Raw genomic sequence first — 19,517 nt, 5'->3', positions numbered from 1 at the left:
TGAGTACATACAGAAATGTATGAGTTAAATCTGAACACATGGTGCAGATGATGTCACCTACAATTAAAGTTGTCTGGTCGGATATACGATTCCTAAAGTATAAGTCTGAAATACGAAAACAGGTTCATTGGTCATAGATTCAGTTTAAATCTAAAGTGCAAAGAAACTACATAACAGACAAAAATTACTACTACCCTACAAACTTAAAAAAAACTCAATATTTAGTCCTCCACTTTCAACCATCCTTTCTTGTAGTCTAACAGCAGCTCAAGATAGTACCGCCACTCAGGCTCACTATCGTATTTGACCTCAAACACGGTTTTCAGTGGATTGCTATGTGGCTCGTGGATACGCAGCACCACTCCTCTATACCACACTTCCGTTTTGTCATTTTCCTCATACAAATGCCGGATCCTCTTTCCCACAAGGTCAGGATATCTGTTCTCCACGGCCAAGCGACCAGACTGCGCGGCAGAACGAAGAAACCATCTGCGCATCCGTTTTGAGTGATGTTTTTTCGAAACATAGGAACAGTTTTGGGAGTATGAACTACACAATCGGTCTGTGTGGTGTCTTTTGTGCCGGGATGATTCAGGTTTCTTTTTTCTGTAATGGTCTCTGTTGATGGTTCTAAGCCTGTCATGGCCACGCAAACCTCCCTGAGCCTCCAAAGTATCTGTGACCTTCTGGTAGTGAGTGACTCTGCCTCTGTGGCCCTCATTGAAAAAGACTTTCCTCAGCTTGAGGACCATGCTGGAGGAACTTTTGGATAAGCCCTGAGATTCTGCCGAGCTGGACCTGTGGCTCTGATATGACAGATATGATCTGCTTTCGGTCTCTTCATCGCTACTCTCAGAAAAGTCATCAGAGGTCAAAGGTCGACGCCAGGTAGCAATATCAAGAGTTTCATCTTCAATCTTTACCTCCACACGTCCTTCCCCCTCGTTGGAAGCTACAGGAGATACTTCCCATTCTTCGGTCTCAAAGGTATTGACGATGGTCCATCTCTGTGGTTCCTCGACGAAGTCCTCCTCTTGTGATGAACTCGTCTCTTCTAAAAATCTCCTTTTAGAGGAAATCTTTACCCTGCCTTTCTTTGTCTTCAGGCAATATCGGTTTTCTAGGTTGCTCACACGTGGGGTTTCAGTTGAGGACTTGAGGTAGAATTTATCTGGGCTATTCACACGCATAGTGGAGTCATCTGAGCTGTCCGTACTCTCTCTCTTGCATGTTAAGTTGGTTTTTGCCCCTGTGATAAACGGAAAGAGAGTCCGAATTGTAATTCAGTATTATTTCTAAACTGACACAATAGACACTTTCTTGCATTTTGTCACTATTTATTTTAACTGCTGCTCTTTTTTTACATTTTCCCATAGTGACTTTAAAGGGACACTCCACTTTTTTTTGAAAATATTCTCATTTTCTAGCTCCCCTAGAGCTAAATATTACATTTTTACCGTTTTGGAATCCATTCAGATGATCTCCGGGTCTGGCTGTAATACTTTTAGCATAGCTTAGCACAGTCCATTGAATCTGATTAGACCATTAGCATCGCGCTCAAAAATAACCAAAGAGTTTGTATATTTTTCCTATTCAAAACTTGACTCTTCTGTAGTAACATCGTGTACCAAGACCAACGGAAAATTAAAAGTTGCGATTTCTAGGCAGATATAGCTAGGAACTATACTCTCATTCTGGCGTAATAATCAAGAACTTTGCTGATGTAACATGGCTGCAGGAGGCGCAATGATATTACGCAGCAGCCGAAAATAGTCCCCTTAGTAACTTTCAATAGCAGGGGGACTACTTTCAGGTACTGCATAATATCATTGCACCACGTTACGGCAGCAATGTCCTTCCAGATCACTTTTTGTTTGAAATACTCAAAATCAAAATGATGTCTTATGCAAGAATGCCATTTTTCTGCACTACAAAAAAACTTCATGTCTAAATAACACAGACAGAAATGGACTAAAGTCTGAAAGATACTATCTGAAAGATTAAAAAAAAAAAGTGTGAAAAACGTTACTGCAGTATATATATGACACCTCCCACCCATCGGGTGAATGAATACCAACTTCCTTCCCCCTAGATTTATGCATCGGAAACTACAAGATATCCCGAGCCTTAGCACTGTTCCGTTCCACTCTTAATCTGATAAGCAAACACCTGCAACAAACTGCACCGGTAAGGAACCGACTGACACTGCAAGAGCAATTCAATGTCCTATATTATCAATAGATCTAATGTAAAAGAAATGTTGCCATTGAGCGTGAACAGAGAAAAAATAAGTTTTCAAAGGAAAAGAAGGTACCTTGGCAATTTTTGGACACCATCTGTAGCAGTTGAATCTGCAAAAACAAATGTGTATCAAATCAAAATAAGTATGACAAAAATGATTAAATTTAATTAAATAAAATTAAAAAAAATAAAAACATTAAAAAAGAGAAGTTACCAAAAGTATGTACTAAATAACGCTGATCCTAACATTAAATAAGAAAAATAAATGTTCATCAAAGTGTACTTCATATAATTGGTGTAATTTAAAAACAAGGACTAAACCTTTCCATATAAAGATTAATTATTTAGCCAGAATCTGCCACACAGACAGAAATAATGGATCCAGGAGACTTCTGCATACTTCAGAAATGTGGAACTGAAATTTAAAGTTACTAAAAACAGCAACACACAAGTTTCACTTACATATTTATATTGCTAGTGCTTTACAAACTTAAAAAGAGGTGGTTTCCTGGACAGGGATTAGCTTATGCTAGGACTAGGCCATACATAAATGTGGATATTAGAGTCATTTTTAAAAGCATAATTTATAAATAAACACTACTGGTGTGCATCTTTAGACACAATCTTATATTTTAAGATATGTCAGAGCGATCAAGACAACACTAACATTTAAGTTAGTCTGGGACTAGGCTTAAGCCCCGTCTAGGAAACCGCTCCAAAATGAATAATACAATAATGGATTAAACCCATGAAATTAGCAGATTTGAGAAATGTCATCTTACTACATGACTGCACATCTCTTTGTCTCTTTATGAGAATAAAACCAGAATATACAGGAAATTTGTATGCAGTAATTGCTGAATACACTTGAGCAATAGTAAAAACCTGAAGGCCCTCATTAACCAAAATGAAATGATACCACTATTTCTAATTCTAATCTAATGACTTCAGTGTCCTCAAAAGAGTTTAGGATGTGTTCGGTGCCAAAAAATACTTTAAACAGCCTTAAGCAAAACAGTACCATCATCACCATAGAATATGTAAATTAAGCCTCAATCGGTTTTATGCAATTTAAAGGGATACTCTAACCAAATATCAAAATTACCCCCCATGATTTACTCACCCTCAAGCAATACGAGATGCATGTCCATCATCTTTTAGACGAACACATTTGGATTTATTTTAGTAAATGTTCTTGCTCTTCCAAGCTTTATAATGGTAGAAAACAGGGAACAGGGAACAACAACTGATTTAAACACCCAAAAATGCATTTATCCTTCACAGATGTAATCCAGTGCTCCAATAGGTTAATAAAGGTCTACTGCGGGTATGCACATTTTTGGACAAGTTGTCTCCTGATCCCGGTTTTCTCCCATTATAAGCTTGGAAAAGCAAGGACAGAGAAATGGAAAATAACTCCAAATTTGTTCGTCTAAAACAGGGGTGGCCATTCCTGGTCCCGGAGGGCCACTGTCCTCCAAAGTCTAGCTAATCAAACCTTAAAATCCCAATCAAAGGCTTCAGTATGAGTTGGAAATGACATTAAGGTGTATTTGATTGGGGTAGGAGCTAAACTTTGCAGGACAGTGGCCCTCAAGGACCGGGAATGCCCACCCCGGTCTAAAAGATGATGGACATGTGTATCTCGGACCGCTTGAGGGTGAGCAAATCATGGGGTCACCCTGATACTTGGCTGGAGTATCGCTTTAACACTCCGAGTTGCAGATCGGACGTTTTCATAATGCGTTATTGTTCATGATCAAGAACTTAAGCTATTGCCAGAGATCCAGCACTCACCCAGGAACTTGCAGACACTTGTGTAGTAGAGAAGGTTAAGAACATCAGGGTAGATATCTGGCAGGTGTTTTAGGGACAAAAGCCTTCGAAGTTTCGAGGAAAAAGCTTTTCTGTGGAGTTGAGTCAGCTGTCTCTCTTCTGAAAGAGTGGTGGGTCTCAGCTCCACCCGATGTTCCTGCAGGACCTGGTCTATGAATGTGCCCTGAACCTGAGGAAACAGCACCTCTTTCACCACCAACATGGGAATGAACACAGTACCGGCCCTCATGACATGAGGAAAGGGACATCTGTGACTTTCGATGTATGTTTGAAGCTGGCAGACAACCTTTTGAAGAGTCATCACCATTTCTTCGGTTTTTAGCCACACTTCCCTTATTTTCGACCCTATGAGGCAAGACACTCGCTGGGCTTTGCTTGAATGAGAGACTGATTCTCGAAGGTCCATTTTACATAACCAATCCCTGAGCTCTTGACATGGAGTACGTGTAACAAAAGTATACATAAGTCTACAGAGGGACTGGTGAAGCTCCATAAACTGATGGCGGGCTTGTTTACTGCTTGCGGTAGGCTTTGCCTCCACAGGAGACTGAGGAAGCACAACAGGTTGGGACACTGGAGCTTTTAGGACCTCGGGGATGACTATCTTATAATTGGACAACTTAAGGCAATGAAGTGGGATTTTATCGAGGGAGAATTTAGTTAATGGAGGTTGAACTGGTGGTGTTGAGGGCAACGTAGGAACCGGATCAGATTCCACACCATTTTCCACAGGATTCTCTGTCTTACAGGCTGAAGATTCAGATTTTTCTTCTAAGGGTGGATTGCTGTCCTCTTCCACATCACTTTTTATTACAATGTGGTCAGGCACAGAGCCAGATATGCTTGAGTCCAACTCCCCTTGCTCCTCTTTGACCGAACTGTGATTAATTTCCTCTATCAAACAAACTTTCATATCCGACTGATAAGCGGTTTCATCTGGATCCGTTTTTTCTTTTTTGATCTTTACAATCTCGTCCACTCCAAACAGACCGTTACTGTTAGCCGGTGAAGCTTCAGGTTTCGGGCTGAGGTCATTTTCACCTGAATTTGCTTCTATATCTCTACTTTGAATATTTGGCTCTTGCTTAAGCTGCGTAGCCTCAGCCTGTGGACTTTTTGAATTCCCTTGTGATGGCAACATACCTGTGGCTTCAAAATAAATTTTATAAGGAGCTAAACTAAAAACTTTATTAATGACCGGCATTGGTGGAAAAGATGGGGACTGAGGCTGATCTGGCCGCTCAGAGGCCATTTCAGTCTTTTGCCTTTTACTCGATGCGTCAACTTCACTACCACTTTCGGTTTCACCTCTGTGTCTTTTCTTAAGTAGCTCTTCATCGGATTTGGGAATATTGGTAAAATCTTTACAGCCATCCGAAACAAAGCCGGTTCCAGCCCCCTCAGATCTCTCGGTAGCTGTGCTATTAAGACGTCTGTAGTGACCCGGTGTGGGATGGAAAGCCCCGGGAGTTCCAGACTGTCTACAAAGCTCCCGAGGGGAGTCAGGTGTCTGCACCCTTCGTACGGAGAAATCAAGCGGTCGTTCAGATTGGTGCATGGGTAAAGGTGAACATTGCTTCTCGTGCAGTGATGTCTGGTTACTATTTAAACGCACTCCATACACAGGGTATGTAGGAAATTTGGGTATCAGTGGATGGTGTGGAGGAACAGCTGGGCAAGAAGTTGGCATATTGGTAAAATTAGGCCGGGGGGAATGAAAGTGAGCCATGTGATGTTGCCGTGCATGATCATCTGTAATAACATTAGGATCTGCTCGATAAGCCTCCATTTGACTCTGAGGGTAGTAGACACTGGAACATGGAGGTATCGATGTATATTTAGAAATGTGAGGACGATCCTGATATACTTTAGAGGAAACACTATGGTGTGTCAATGTCCTCGGGTCATAACCAGTGGAAAGACCTCTGTGTATTTGTAGGGGGACTGGGGCACGCTGACAGTACTCCGACGTGGAACCAATAAATGGATGTGTGGTGTTATAGGTATAGCTGCTATGGCTCGGTTCCATTAAAGGAAGCGACCGCCCAGGCCCATTTGATCTGATACCATGGTAACCCACAGTCTTTCCATCCTTTAATGGTATTCCCTCCGCACCACGCTCTAAATGCAAAACCCTCTGTTGTGCCAACGCCTCCTGGCCCTTTTTATGCAGGTATGCCAGACGGTTAAAATGTGCAGCCCATTCGTCCTCATACACGCGAGGGGACATCCTATGCGGCCCGTGTTCATCGGCATATGTATGCCCCGCAGTGCATCCACGCTCAGTGCAACAGGGGCTATGACCGTACACAGGTTTTGGAACGGCCAATCCAACACAACCTTCTCCATCTGTGGAAGACATTCCCGATCCTCTAATGTGACCCTTTGGAGCTGCCACCGGTGAGATGACCCCAGCAGCTCTGGGACTGTGATGTCTAGGACTGTTGGCATAATACGCCAGCCTTTGCTTCGCAGCCAACTCTTGGGGTCCGACAGAGCGACCACCAGCATCCATAGAGAAAGATATATTTTCAGGCCTGTATATGCCCTCGGTGGCTGATGGATGGATCCCTGGGCTTGATCCATTTCTTACACAAGTCTTAGGAGAGTCCCACAGAGAATTAAAGTCAAGGGCATCTTGTCCATTGAGAGAGTAAGAGAAGTAGCCTCGGGGGATTGGTACAGCTTTGTCGTGGGAATAATGTGACAAGCTATCTGCTTTCGGGAGACCCGGAGGGATTATGGTGCCAATGGCTCCTTCCATTTTACTTTGAACTAGAGGGTTGATCAAGCTCCGCCCCTGGTTGCTGCTCATCATGGACTCCCGGCTCTGGCTTTCACCCAGCTAAATCATAGCTATGAAAGAAAATGAGAAATAAACATCAGTTTTGAGTTAAGATTGCAATGGTTTTGTTTCTTAATTATAACTAAATGGTTAACATTTCGCAACCATCTAAATATGAATGCTGCTGAGAGCGAGATAAATATTTTTTGTAAACAGTCACCCAGCTTCACCTCTGTGGTTATAAATCTAATCAGCAGTACCTTCCTTTCTGCGGTTTCCACAAAACACACCCCCTAACAAATTATTTTTTACACAAATGTCAGGGTGGCACTTTTCTTCAAACATCAAAGAAATGTGTGACCAGCAACCACAACAAGAAAAAAACAGGCACACCTTTCTGCTTTTTAACAGGAGGTGCACCTTACTTCCTTTGCATGCAGGTGCATCTTGCACTTTTGCGGGTTAATAAGATGTAAACACCAAAATGTTAAATACACTTTGGGTTCACCTAGGATAAATATAAGAGATAAGATATTAAATGTATGCATTTATTTATGCATTTTACTGTTATTATTATTTTATATATTTTTTTAATTACAGCACATATATAAATTTTTTTAAAATTACCAAAAAATTTAAGATTTAGATTCCAGGTGCCAACAATAAAAGTTTATTGCTCAAAGAAAAGAAAACTTTGATATCTGCATGTCATCTAACAATATCATTCATACATTTAGCTCTTAATCTAGTTGGTAAACAATGATGTCATATGGTTAACCATTCTTGTGGCTCATTTCCAAAGACCGACCACTTTATGGTGTATTTTCTTACATGCATGGTTTAAATACATGGTATGTTTATATAAAGATTACTAAACAACTGATCAATCACTATGCATCACAAAAGGGCAGTTTCCCAGACAGGGTTTAGATTAATCCATTATGTTAGAACCTTAAATTAAGGCAGCTCAGACATTTTTGTCTGAGACTAGGATAAGCCCGGTCCGGGAAACAGTTCCTATGAGTTTAAATGGTAAAATAAATAATGGAGGCGGGGCCAATAAGGGCTACCAAAAAGAATAATAAAGTTGATCTTTTGGCAACTGGAACCTTTCCAAGATTTCTTTAAGCATTGAGATGATTTGCATAATGGTGAATCAAGAGTTCAAGGCCGACAAATTTTCTTTGCCTCAAACTATTCTACAAAGACAGATTTTATATGCCTAACTTACATGACCATTCATTCTGGCACATGTTTATAAAGAATACGGTAATGTCTGTAGTAGATAAAAGACGTCAAACAAGTGAACCTATTCCCTGAAGTGTACACGGAGGGTATAATGATGCTCACAGGAGAAATACACGCGTGGGTTGAGAATGACAGTGAAGCTGGGATTTCAGTGGTTTGTCAGTGGTGGAGAGATTCCCCTGATGAAGCAACCCAGAGGTCTCAAACTGATGAAATAATCCTTGCCATCTTTCAGCATACTACGGCTGTGTGTTAAAACCTAGTGAACCACCTTTATAGATGGCACCTTTTTAACTATTATAGCAAAACTATTAGTGAAGTCTTAAGAAAATTACATGTTTTAATAAAGACCACAGATTTAAAAAAATTATACACATCTCAAATATGTATCTATATATAGAGGCCATGTATATAAATAGTTTAACGCACACATTGCTGACTGACAAACTTATAAAGACTCTAATGCGTACGTGTGACATGCAAATGTATCCATGCAAATGTGTGTTATGGGGAGAGACCATTTTGGACACGCTTTCGGGTATTTTGGTAAACTTCCGTCAACATTTCTCTCAACTAACCACTTTTATACAGCGAAACGAAAGTTGGAGACCCCGTCGAACCAGAGACTTTAAGAGGACACCTCGTAATCCATGTATTTCAAAAGACATATTTTAAAAGTTTCCCGTACGAGTCGATCATTATAAATTGCTGCAACTGATGACAAGCGGCAACTGATCTCACGTGGTCTCCACAACGCAGTAGCAAACTGCAAAGCCGAGCCAAACACAAAAGTCAGTTTTCATCGATGCATTAAGCGTTCTCAATCAAAGCCCCGTCCATTATGTGTGTTAAACAGTTATTTCACTTTTTAAACAGGCAAGTAACCGATGAACTCACCTTATGCTCTGATTTTGGAGTCTGAATTCCCGTCGGCATCAATCCATGTCAGCTGAAGCATCAAAAGTATGATCCAAAAGCTTGGGATGAAATATTGTACTGAAGAGGACAGAGCACACATACCACTAACACGCGGACCGCCGCTGTTTTAGTACTTATTTTCCGAAAGGGTATTTGCTAGTGCCAGTCGAAGTATGTCGGTGGCAAAACATTTATCCAATCAGAAGGCGACAATACACAGAGGGCGGGGCTTCATCATACAGGCGGCAGCTGTTAAACCATAACCGAGTGTGGTCAACGACTTGCCTGCGGTGATCCGTTACTAATGCAGATGTGTTTATAATTAAATGTAGTTCATAATACAATAAAATATTAGAAATTGTTGCAGTTTAGCAAAATTGACACATAAAGAGAAGTGTTTCTAGGTCAAATGGGAAAGCATTGCGTTATCAGCGCATAAGGTCACGAGTTCAAACCCCAGAGAACAAACGCTGTGTTCCTTCTATGCAATCTAATGCAAATATTTTTTTTAATTCGGTTTATATAACTATTATTATAATTATCTATCTAATAATCTGAAAATACGTTTTTGGTTTAATTTGATACTTAACATATATCAAATTAATTGACTGAATGTCCTATTTTCAGTAAAATACCATTTTAGTAGATTACATTTTTTTTGTGAGGACACATTTTTACAATAATATATTACATTTACATTTTAATGTGGTTTCACACTTTTGGACAGCTGTTTACATTTGTATTTATGAGGCGAGGTACACTCTTAAAAATAAAGGATCCTAAAATGGCCTTTGTCTGGCTGTATGGTTTTAAACAAACTATAAAAAGAAGCTTTAAAAAAGCTTCTTAAGAGAACCAAAAATTTAAATATCCCTATATTGCACCTTTCTTTCAGAGTATATGTATAGGTTATTTGCTACATTGTGGGATATATGTTTAACTTTATATTTCACTAATATAAACTCAAATCTAAATCAGACCGAGCCACTATCTATAGGAACAGGAAATGTGGTTAATGATGTTTAACCTGCCCATTTGTGCATCTCTTAGTGGAACATCAACTGTGAGCCTGTGGTTGCTTGGCTAACCGAATAGCTTATAAGGAATGAAATAGGAAATGGCCCTTTACTACGATAAACTGGACTTCTTTGTCAAGTTTCTCCATTCCATTATGTAATTCTTGGAAAATGCTGAAGTACCAGCATCAATACTTAGAAATGGCATGAAAGAGGACCAACATTTTTGACCATTGCATTAACAACTGCCAAAGCCAACTTACTGGCAAAAAGTTCTATAATGTACTTAGTGTGTGAATATAAACTTCTAATTTATAATATATTTATATGCACTTATGCACTTTCTTGATTTTTACTATGCATTTACACTTAGAGGCTGAGGGCAAAGTTTTGTTTTGGTTACCTATTGTGTACGCTCACTCACCGTGCATGTAATCAATCACTTGAAGAATCAAAAAGTTGCAGGGGAGTTTTGGAACTAATCTTGTTACCATTGATGTCTCATTTTTTATTATTTTGTAAATAATGGTCCAGTTTCACTTGCGTCACAATAAGGAAATAATGATAGCGGACTAAATGAGAAATTGCCAAAAATGAAAGTGTAAAACACATGATAATGAGATCATTGGTTTGCAACTGTAAAAATTTGAGCTTTCATAGGAATTCTTGAACAGACTGCAGGTGTTTCAACTTTGTTGTTGTGAGCAATAAAGTTTGATTGTTGCCATATAGAACTAACAACATCTTATCCTCTGAGCCCTGGCATTTATTCAATATGTCTGTTTAGAGAAATGTAATACTTCCCTATTCGTCTGTCCTGAAACAGACGCAGATGTTTCAAGTTGTCATCATGCTTACTCTAACAAAATGTCAGGACAATAAATCATGTTGAGATATACTCTTAAAAAAGGGTGCTTAAAAGGTAAAACAGATGCCATTTTTAGTTCTTTAAAGAACCATTCAGTCATAATCTAAAGAACCTTTTTTTACTACAAAAAAACATATCATAAAGGTTCTTTGGATCTTTAACGTTCTTTAAAAAAACACCATTTAGCCAATAATGGTTCTTCTGTGGCATCACAAAGCACCTTAAATTTAAACAAAATAAAACTGCAAGACATAATAGAAGTGAAACAAGACAAAGTCATTTGAAACAAGAGAAATCCATCAATCTTACACAATTAATTCAGAACATTATGAAACAGGAAACCAGTCAACAAGTTTAGGTCCCATGACCAGGAGAAGAAGATTCTTTAAACCAAATTGTCAGACACTTATGAATCAGCATAAATCGGAGATGTTAATATTTGCCAAGACCTGCAACCACTCACGTTCCCCTTTACACACGTGATGATTGCACATACTGAACATTATGACTGACCCCATCCTTCCTGTTAAAACTCATAACAGAGCTGATAGGTAACCCAAACATTGCCGGTGGGAAGGATAATACCCTTTAGCTGTTTACAATAAGGGTCCTCGCTTATCGAGATGTTGGAGCAGCTATAAAGAGGATGAAATCCAGGGGCAAGATTAAACTTTTTAGATTGTATTAAGGGAAAAAAACTATTATTGCATTTATTTCTCAAATTGCATTTATTGTAACTGTACATCCACGATATCACTAGACAATACACAGCGACAGTTCTGGGGTGCATTTGGTAACAAAATATTTTCTCAAGCATTTGGCCAAGATAAGAAACAGAAACACTGAAAAGATAAAGTTGCCCGTATTTATAACTTTGTAGACTTTGTCTGAAACACCATTTATCTGCTTTAGATGTGATTGCACATGACTATGTATTTCGCAGCACTATAAAGAATGCTGTATTGAGATATAAATAGAAATGATTTAGATATTCACTGCAAATTTTAGAGAAACACAGCTTTAGTTTTACAATGTAGTGATGGAAAACTTTAAAGTTTATATATGGAGCTCGTCTCAGGGAATGATAATATATTGTATAAAGTATTAATGCACAGCTTTAAATTAAAGTGTCTGCATAATGCATAAATGGAAAAACTTTTCAGAAGTCTGTACTGTTTTATACAGTTTCACAATAGCTATCTCTCTAGGTGACCCCCCCTCATTCTTTCATTCTCATGGCCTTGGCCGCTCTTATCTATAGGCTCTGCCTTTTCCTCCTTAAATTCTTTATAACAATAGCACAAAACAACCAGCTTGCTTTTCTTTTCAGCCATATTTTTAACAAACACACTTTGCATAATCATGCACTTATATTTATTAACCATTTAATTGTATTGCTATAATTCTATTAGTATTACATTATCTTGTTTACTTCATGGTTACTTTATATTCCCGTTATTGGCTCATGCTGACTTAATAGCAGTTAATCCAGTCTGTGGTAAAAGGTTCGATTGTGATTTGTGGCTGCAAGACAATAGGAATTTCTGCAATTCAGTTTTGACACAACACAGATGGCAAAGATAAGTTACTTTAGCTGTTTATTGAACCCAGTCTTCCTGCTAAAGTTAATGGTTGACCATAATTGGTATAGGAGACCAGAACTGGGTCATCTGTTTATATGACTGTTGTTCTGAGTGAACCATATTGTGCATTACTAATGCAGCCACTATCTTAACTTATCTGAAGATACCTGTATTGTTTTAATGAATGAATATAATTTTTCTTTGTGTTTTGATGTCTGCGTTCTAATTATTATTTTTAATATCTAAAAACAAGTTCATTTTGTTTTATTGTTCCATTTTACTACATATCTGTCAACTGTGACTAATTGTTTGCCCATTGAGATAGCAACTGCATGGTCTAGACAAGATTGTATCCTCTGTAAGGTCTTATGTTCCCCTAGGTGTAGCCTTTTCGTAAGAGCAGGGTCTCAGCAGGATTCCCAAAGTGTCAGGCGTTTCCAGTTACCATAGCATTGCATGTTACAACCAACTGGCACATGTCAATAGTTCTTCATTTATTGTCTTTTGCATTATCTTCATACAATAGAACATGAAAACAGTGCTAATAGATTTGCATGAACAAAGTCAGTTCAAATTTGAGAACAAAATGCCACTATATATATATATATATATATATATATATATATAATATGGTTAATATATTCTGATTAGTGAGAGTTATAGCTAATGTATTTTTTGTGACTGGTAACATGTTTGACAACTTATTTCATTGAAATTACACACTGAAAAGTGAGAACTTTTCACATATTCACACATCCTCACATATTTTGATATTTTTTATTACGGGTTATATTTACTGTCAGCAATGCACATGAATTTACAACAATGTACATGAAGGAGAGTAATGGCATCCTTTATAGTGTTAAATGCTGTCTTCGTACAAGGAAGCAAACAAAAGCAAACAAAGAGTCACAGTAAAAGTCAATAAACGCAACAGATCAGAACTGAATTGTAAATGAAGATGGTAAAATAGACACAATGCCTACAGGGGAAATTCACAAGACCTTTTTAAAATGTCTAAAATACTTTGGTGGAGTATGTGTAAAGTTCTAGCTTAAAATACCATATAGATAATTTATTATAGCTTGTTTAAATTGCCACAAAAATTTGCTGTTTTTGGTTGTGTCCTTTTAAATGCGAATGAGCTGATCTCTGCACTTAATGGCAGTGCCGTGGTTGAATAGTGCAGATTAAGGGGCGGTATTGTCCCCTTCTGACATCACAAGGGGAGCCAAATTTCAATGACCTATCTTTTCACATGCGTGCAGAAAATGATCATTGTTGACCAAGGTGCTGTACATTAATCCATAGTATTAACAATAAAATAAAACTAAAAGCATCAATTACACCAGAAAGACATGACAAATACATAAAAACACTCCAGACACCGCATGGTCACTACATGATCTTAACTTATTGTATATTACAATTACTTTAAAATATTTTTTTATTTATTTTATCTAAGCATATTTTCCTAGATAAAGCTTTATTTGTTTATCTTTTATTTACAAAGTGCTTTATATTGAGTGTATGCATGTACATGAGAAGCGGATAAAATAAAAGTATGCATCCATAGGTAGATATAATAGGAAAAATAAGTGAAAAATAGAATAAAAATCAAGAATGATCAGAAACACTTACCCCTGGTTTCACAGTTTGAGCTGTCTCAACTGAAAATAACTTGCACTGACAGATGTTAAAAAAAGCCAGTACCACTGATTTGTCTCAGGATACACACTAGTAGTGTCTTTTTCCAAGGTATGTTTATTAAAGATGCTTAAACGTCTTAATTTAACTAAAACATAGTCCAGGCTTTAGCTAAGCCTTGTTTGTGAAACAGGCCTTAGTGTTTGTCTTTAGACAAGCCAGTATTTTATTACTCGCTGAGTGAGTTCACAGCTAATATTCTAAGTAGTTTTGCATGTGTTTACTCAAAACATGTGACATCTAAACAAAATGAAACCTTGTCAGCCCAGGACCTGGTGTTAATAGCTACTATGAGTTCACTCAGCTGTAGAGTTACATCAGCCATGTCTGTATTACCTTTCTGCTACCTGGGGAAGTAGCACCATGAGCCTGTCAACATTCCCAAAGGACAACGAGCAGGAAACGTGACAAGTGTTTATTCAACCTTACTGACACCTCCAGCATTAAGCAATCTGTTGGGGTACACCTGAGCCCTGCATCAGTGTGCCAGTCCTTTGTGCTTTTATTTGAATGGAAAATCTTTTTAATTTTGATGATGATATACTCATAGCTCTTTACAAAAATAAAAAATAAATTACAATTAAACAGATTTTCTGTTGCTCTTGAAGTTTTGAAAGAATACAGGGGGAGGATGTGAACTGATCTGTTTATGATACACCTTTACAAAGAGAATTTTAATGAACTGATCTTGACTGATACAGATCAGCGCTGTCTACATGATAAAAAACCTCATTTAGTATGCAGAGAGGTAGGAACCTCCCACTATATTATACCCAGCTCTTTGATGTCACTCATTTCTAGCAACCGCCTGATAATCATCTCCCTTCCTGCTGGGGCGTTTGCTTTAAAATTCTGTCCTGGCAGCCAATGACAAGAGGACAAGTCACAGCAAGCGTACAAGGCATCATGTGTAAATCAGCAATGACTACATCTGATGACAACATCTCAGGTGTTTTGCAAAACAAATTCGAATGAAGTGAATGTACAAACAAAAAACTCTCTTTAATACAGTATGGGCATTAAAATATGTTTGAAAATGTAGGCATCATCATATCAACTACATAATGGGGAGACAGGGGCTAGTTGTCACATGCTATACATTAGTGAATATTATATTTGGTATTTTGTATATTATAATATATTAATATAACATATTAAAATATTTCAATCTTTTTCTCTTTTGTGAAAACATGCCCCAAGTTGTCATAACAGAAACCTCATGGAAGCAACAAATTTATAAACAAAAAAGCTATTTGCCTGTTGTAGTCAAATATTTAAGAACGTATTAAAATGCTAGGAAAATATTTGTTCGATGTTATTATAACATCACATTTAACAGGGTTATATCTTACAGTTCTTCTGGCCAAAAAGTTACAGTGCAACACTGGCCCAGAAAAGCTATTTTCAACTGCGTCTAGTTTCTCGGCATAAGCTGTTTCTCTTTAGACACACATTAGCAGGATGTTATCAATCCTTTTAAATCAAAGTGACACAGATACAGCATTTTCTAACCCCAAAGTCAGACATGTTTACCAAACTTCTTAGCAGGGTATATGACAGTCTCTTCTATATCATAGACAGAAATCTCTGGAGGAGTTCCAGTGGCCGACTGATCATAACAGTTTTATATATGTTATTTATTGCTTACAGAAACAAAGTTGAGACGCCTGCAGTTCGTCTGAAAATTCTATTTAAAATTCCTTTTTTTAAGCAGTGGCAAATGATCTTATTTTGATCTACATTTTCTTTTTGGCAGTTTCTCAGCCAGCTCACTAGCATTGTTTTATTAAGCTTATTGGCTTTCTATAATTGTGGCAATACTATGAACTATGATTTTAAAAATCTCTTCTGAATACATAAAACTTTGGCTTCTTCCTCCGATTATATCATGATAATAATAATTTGTTACATTTATATAGTGCATTTCTGCAGCACCCAAAGCGCTTTACATATTTAATAGGGGATTTTTCTCAACCACCACCAATGTGCAGCATCCACTTGGATGATGCAACGGCAGCCATATTGCGCCAGAACGCCCACGACACACTAGCTTATTAGTGGATAGGAGACTAATATAGAAAATATAGAAATTCTTTCCAGCTTATCTCACATCATTTTATGTCATTACAGTAATGAGGTCTCACCTCATCCAACTTCTCTGGACGAGAGTGACAAGCGTAAATATATTTTATGTCTTAATTTGGTAGACTTTCATTCAAAGAAAATAATTGTTTCTTTCTTACTATTTAACTACATGCTTGATACAACTCAACACCAAAATACATTTTAATATTCAAACTAATGTTCTAATATTGATCCATTTTATACAGCAATATACAGCGCATATGGACTAACATTCTTTATAGCTGCACTGACCCTAACCCTAAAACTACATTAGACTTTTGGAGGATTTGTTTTAAAATTGGAGCACCTGCTTTTCAGTAATATGTGCTCATAAAATTAAGGATCAATTACAGGGACACAACACTCTTAAAAACAAAGAATATCACAGAATAACCATTTTTGGCTGCATGGTTCCATAAAGAACCTTAATTAACATCCAAAGAACCTTTCTGTTTGCGAAAAGGTTATTTGCAGTGATAAAAAGTCTTTTTTTTTTTAGAAAATATAAAGATAAGAAAGTAATGGTCCTATTAAGAACCTTGGACTTAAAGGACAAGTTCGGTATTTTACACCCAAAGCCTTGTTTTCAGATTGTTTATGATGAAATAGAACAGTTTTGACTGAAATTTACACATATGCGGCTGCCCCGAGAATTTTCGGGTGTTTGTTGTTTCACCTCCCACCTCTACAATGGTTGTATAGGTGCACTGGAACAATCCTTCCTAAAATGCACCAAGCCCTCGCCCACAAAGACGTGAAACTCACCGAGTGGTCGGGAGTGTTCACTGATATGCTCACACAAAAATCGCAGCAAAAGATGCTTTCCAACAGGTATTATTGTAGTTTTGTCCAACTCCATTGACTTGTATTAGATGTGCTGTGAGGTACGGTATTACTCCACGCCAAGAATTTTGTTTGTATTCTTTTAATTGGCAAAGGTGGATTATCGCCACCAACTGGACTGGAGTGTCTATTATTCAAACTCTCAACGGAAGAATATACGGGTGTGAGGCGTTTGGAAAAATAGGTCCACAAGTTTACAACGAATGCTAAAAGACCTGTTGGAAAGCATCTTTTGCAGCGATTTTTGTGTGAGCATATCAGTGAACGCCCCTGACCACTCAGTGAGTTTCACGTCTTCGTAAACGAAAGTTTAATGCATTTTAGGAAGGATTGTTAAAGGTGGAAGGTGAAGCAACAAACACCCGAAAACTCTCGGGGCAGCCGCATATGTCGACATTTCAGTAAAAACCGTTCCATTTCATCATAAACAATCTGGGGCTTTAAGTGCAAAACACCGAACTTGTCCCCCAATGGTTCTTTGAAGAACCTAAATGGTTTGTCTATGACATCACTGTGAAGATACCTATGTAGTACCTTTATTTGAAGTACCTAATATTAACATTCAGTTGAAATGTGGAACTAAAATGAATTTTTTTTAACAGGAAAATAATAATTTATTCAAACTGTAAAAAACTATAAAACATTGAAATAACATAACTAATATAATACAACAACGTATGTAACGTATGTTTTTGTTGATTGTATAAATAAAGTTTGAAATCATTCAGCAGGTTTCTGAAGGTATTGTTTGACAGTATCAACAATAGTTGAAACCTCTGCCATGGCACCCTTACCTGTGAGGATAAAGAGCGTAATGGAAAACATGTTTGTGGGCCAAAAAATAAATAACAAACAAATAATTTAAGCATTTTTTAAACAGAATGCATACAAAATGAAGCCCATATCTTTAAGCTGAGTATCTTCGGTTACCATAATGCCCAAATGACTTTTCCATTGTTTAGAAATTCTTATCTTTCACTAGAACTCGTTTTTCCTTTATCAATGCAAATTCAAGATACCTTCATCTCCACAGACGAGTTTTTTGGCAATACATGGTATCTCAACATAGCCAAAGCCTTTAAGTGTGGCCACCTGCTGTGCAGTGATAGGGTGATCCCACATGGCTGTGTTCATAGCGGGACAGAAGAGCAGAGGACGGCTTGTGTCCCAAGCCCGAACCACACATGTCTGTTAATTAAACAAAAAGAGAGACGCATAGATAACCCATAGAGAATTGCAACAATGTTATATATCACTACACTATAAATCTAATCTAATCTACCTAAACTTACTACCTTATCTATAATACATACCAGTAGGTTGTCACAGATTCCATTGGCAATTTTGCCAAGTGTATTGGCATCAAGTGGGGCGATGACTAAAAGATCTGCCCACCGTCTAAGTTCAATATGAAGCACAGGGTCAGTGCGCTTTGTCCATATCTTGGAAGATACATAAGGAGGGTACATATCATTCTGAGAAATTATTTGACAGATTTGTATTGCTGTAACAACATAGTTGAAAATAATATATGGAATGTAATTCTTTGATCTGTCAAATATCAATAAAAAGGCTCTAATTCATACCTCCCATTCATCTTTATCTGTGTATACACGAACAGGGACCTCATTGATGCTATAAAAATGAGTGGCGTGGTCTGTGGTAACCACACGTACATCAACCTGAAGAACAGAGCAATAAACGTTCATTTTTTAGCATTTTAAACCAGAGCCAGTACAATATTCAATGACTAAACGGTGCTGCGCAAACCGGTCACTACATGACATCAAAGTATCGCGAGAGCGATTTGAATACTGAGCTTTCGAATCGATCTCGCGTTACGTCGATCGGCATGATGAAGTAACCAAGCTTGTGTACATGGCACACTCTGGTGGATAAATGTAAAATGACAACGACCCACACGAGGAGCTTTTTAATAACGACAGTTAAATAACCAAAGCTGAAAATCAGACAGATCTTAACGCATATAAAACACTCACCTCTGGAATTTCAAGGAGTTGTGTTACCAACAACGGCGCTTTGAGAGCAGCTACACTACCAGTCAAACCGACCAGAACACGAAATCTTGAACCATTTGTTTGCAATTGCAGGGAATCAAATGCAGACTGCTGCATTATATACATATAAGTGATCAAAAGTCTGCACCAGGTCTGCACACACAATCATGGAGTATAACAATATCGTCATGAGTTCATGCACTTTGACCGTACATGCTTTCTACTTCCGTAAACAAAAGCATAACGTGTTATAAATATTATCACAGCGCCATGGTTTGCGAGGAGTGTACTTACTATACACCAACTGTTACAAAGCTGGTAAAAGTACTA

The 19,517-nt window shown here is 37.8% G+C and overlaps 2 protein-coding genes across 2 annotated transcripts; both read right to left on the bottom strand.

Annotated features, from left to right (window-relative positions):
* Positions 1–1,055: 1,055 nt before the first annotated feature.
* c15h15orf39 (chromosome 15 C15orf39 homolog) lies at positions 1,056–9,304 on the bottom strand. Its single transcript, XM_055174288.2, has 4 exons — positions 9,008–9,304; positions 4,039–6,933; positions 2,315–2,351; positions 1,056–1,249 (listed from the first exon to the last, which is right to left on the bottom strand). Exons 2-4 carry the CDS (start codon positions 6,893–6,895, stop codon positions 1,198–1,200), a joined length of 2,946 nt encoding a protein of 981 aa, XP_055030263.2. The 5' UTR covers positions 6,896–6,933; positions 9,008–9,304; the 3' UTR covers positions 1,056–1,197.
* Positions 9,305–17,756: 8,452 nt separating this feature from the next.
* ppcdc (phosphopantothenoylcysteine decarboxylase) lies at positions 17,757–19,461 on the bottom strand. Its single transcript, XM_055174086.2, has 5 exons — positions 19,170–19,461; positions 18,756–18,851; positions 18,483–18,611; positions 18,189–18,357; positions 17,757–17,963 (listed from the first exon to the last, which is right to left on the bottom strand). The coding sequence occupies exons 1-5, from the start codon at positions 19,311–19,313 to the stop codon at positions 17,890–17,892; spliced, it is 612 nt and encodes a 203-aa protein (XP_055030061.1). The 5' UTR covers positions 19,314–19,461; the 3' UTR covers positions 17,757–17,889.
* Positions 19,462–19,517: the final 56 nt, after the last annotated feature.

This window comes from Misgurnus anguillicaudatus, chromosome 15 (genome assembly GCF_027580225.2).
Source record: "Misgurnus anguillicaudatus chromosome 15, ASM2758022v2, whole genome shotgun sequence".
Taxonomy (NCBI): Eukaryota; Metazoa; Chordata; class Actinopteri; order Cypriniformes; family Cobitidae; genus Misgurnus; species Misgurnus anguillicaudatus.
This window is presented reverse-complemented; position numbering and strand designations above follow the sequence as displayed.

What these genes read in the sequence shown, in the direction of transcription:
- ppcdc (XM_055174086.2), bottom strand. Translation starts at nt 19,313, where the DNA reads ATGTATATAATGCAGCAGTCTGCATTTGATTCCCTGCAATTGCAAACA. An exon ending in GAATCTGTGACAACCTACTG is followed by an intron (nt 18,358 to 18,482) that starts GTATGTATTATA and finishes TTTAATTAACAG; the next exon opens with ACATGTGTGGTTCGGGCTTG. An exon ending in ACTCGTCTGTGGAGATGAAG is followed by an intron (nt 17,964 to 18,188) that starts GTATCTTGAATT and finishes TTATCCTCACAG; the next exon opens with GTAAGGGTGCCATGGCAGAG.
- c15h15orf39 (XM_055174288.2), bottom strand. Translation starts at nt 6,895, where the DNA reads ATGATGAGCAGCAACCAGGGGCGGAGCTTGATCAACCCTCTAGTTCAA. An exon ending in AAGTGTCTGCAAGTTCCTGG is followed by an intron (nt 2,352 to 4,038) that starts GTGAGTGCTGGA and finishes TTGTTTTTGCAG; the next exon opens with ATTCAACTGCTACAGATGGT. An exon ending in GGTGTCCAAAAATTGCCAAG is followed by an intron (nt 1,250 to 2,314) that starts GTACCTTCTTTT and finishes CGTTTATCACAG; the next exon opens with GGGCAAAAACCAACTTAACA.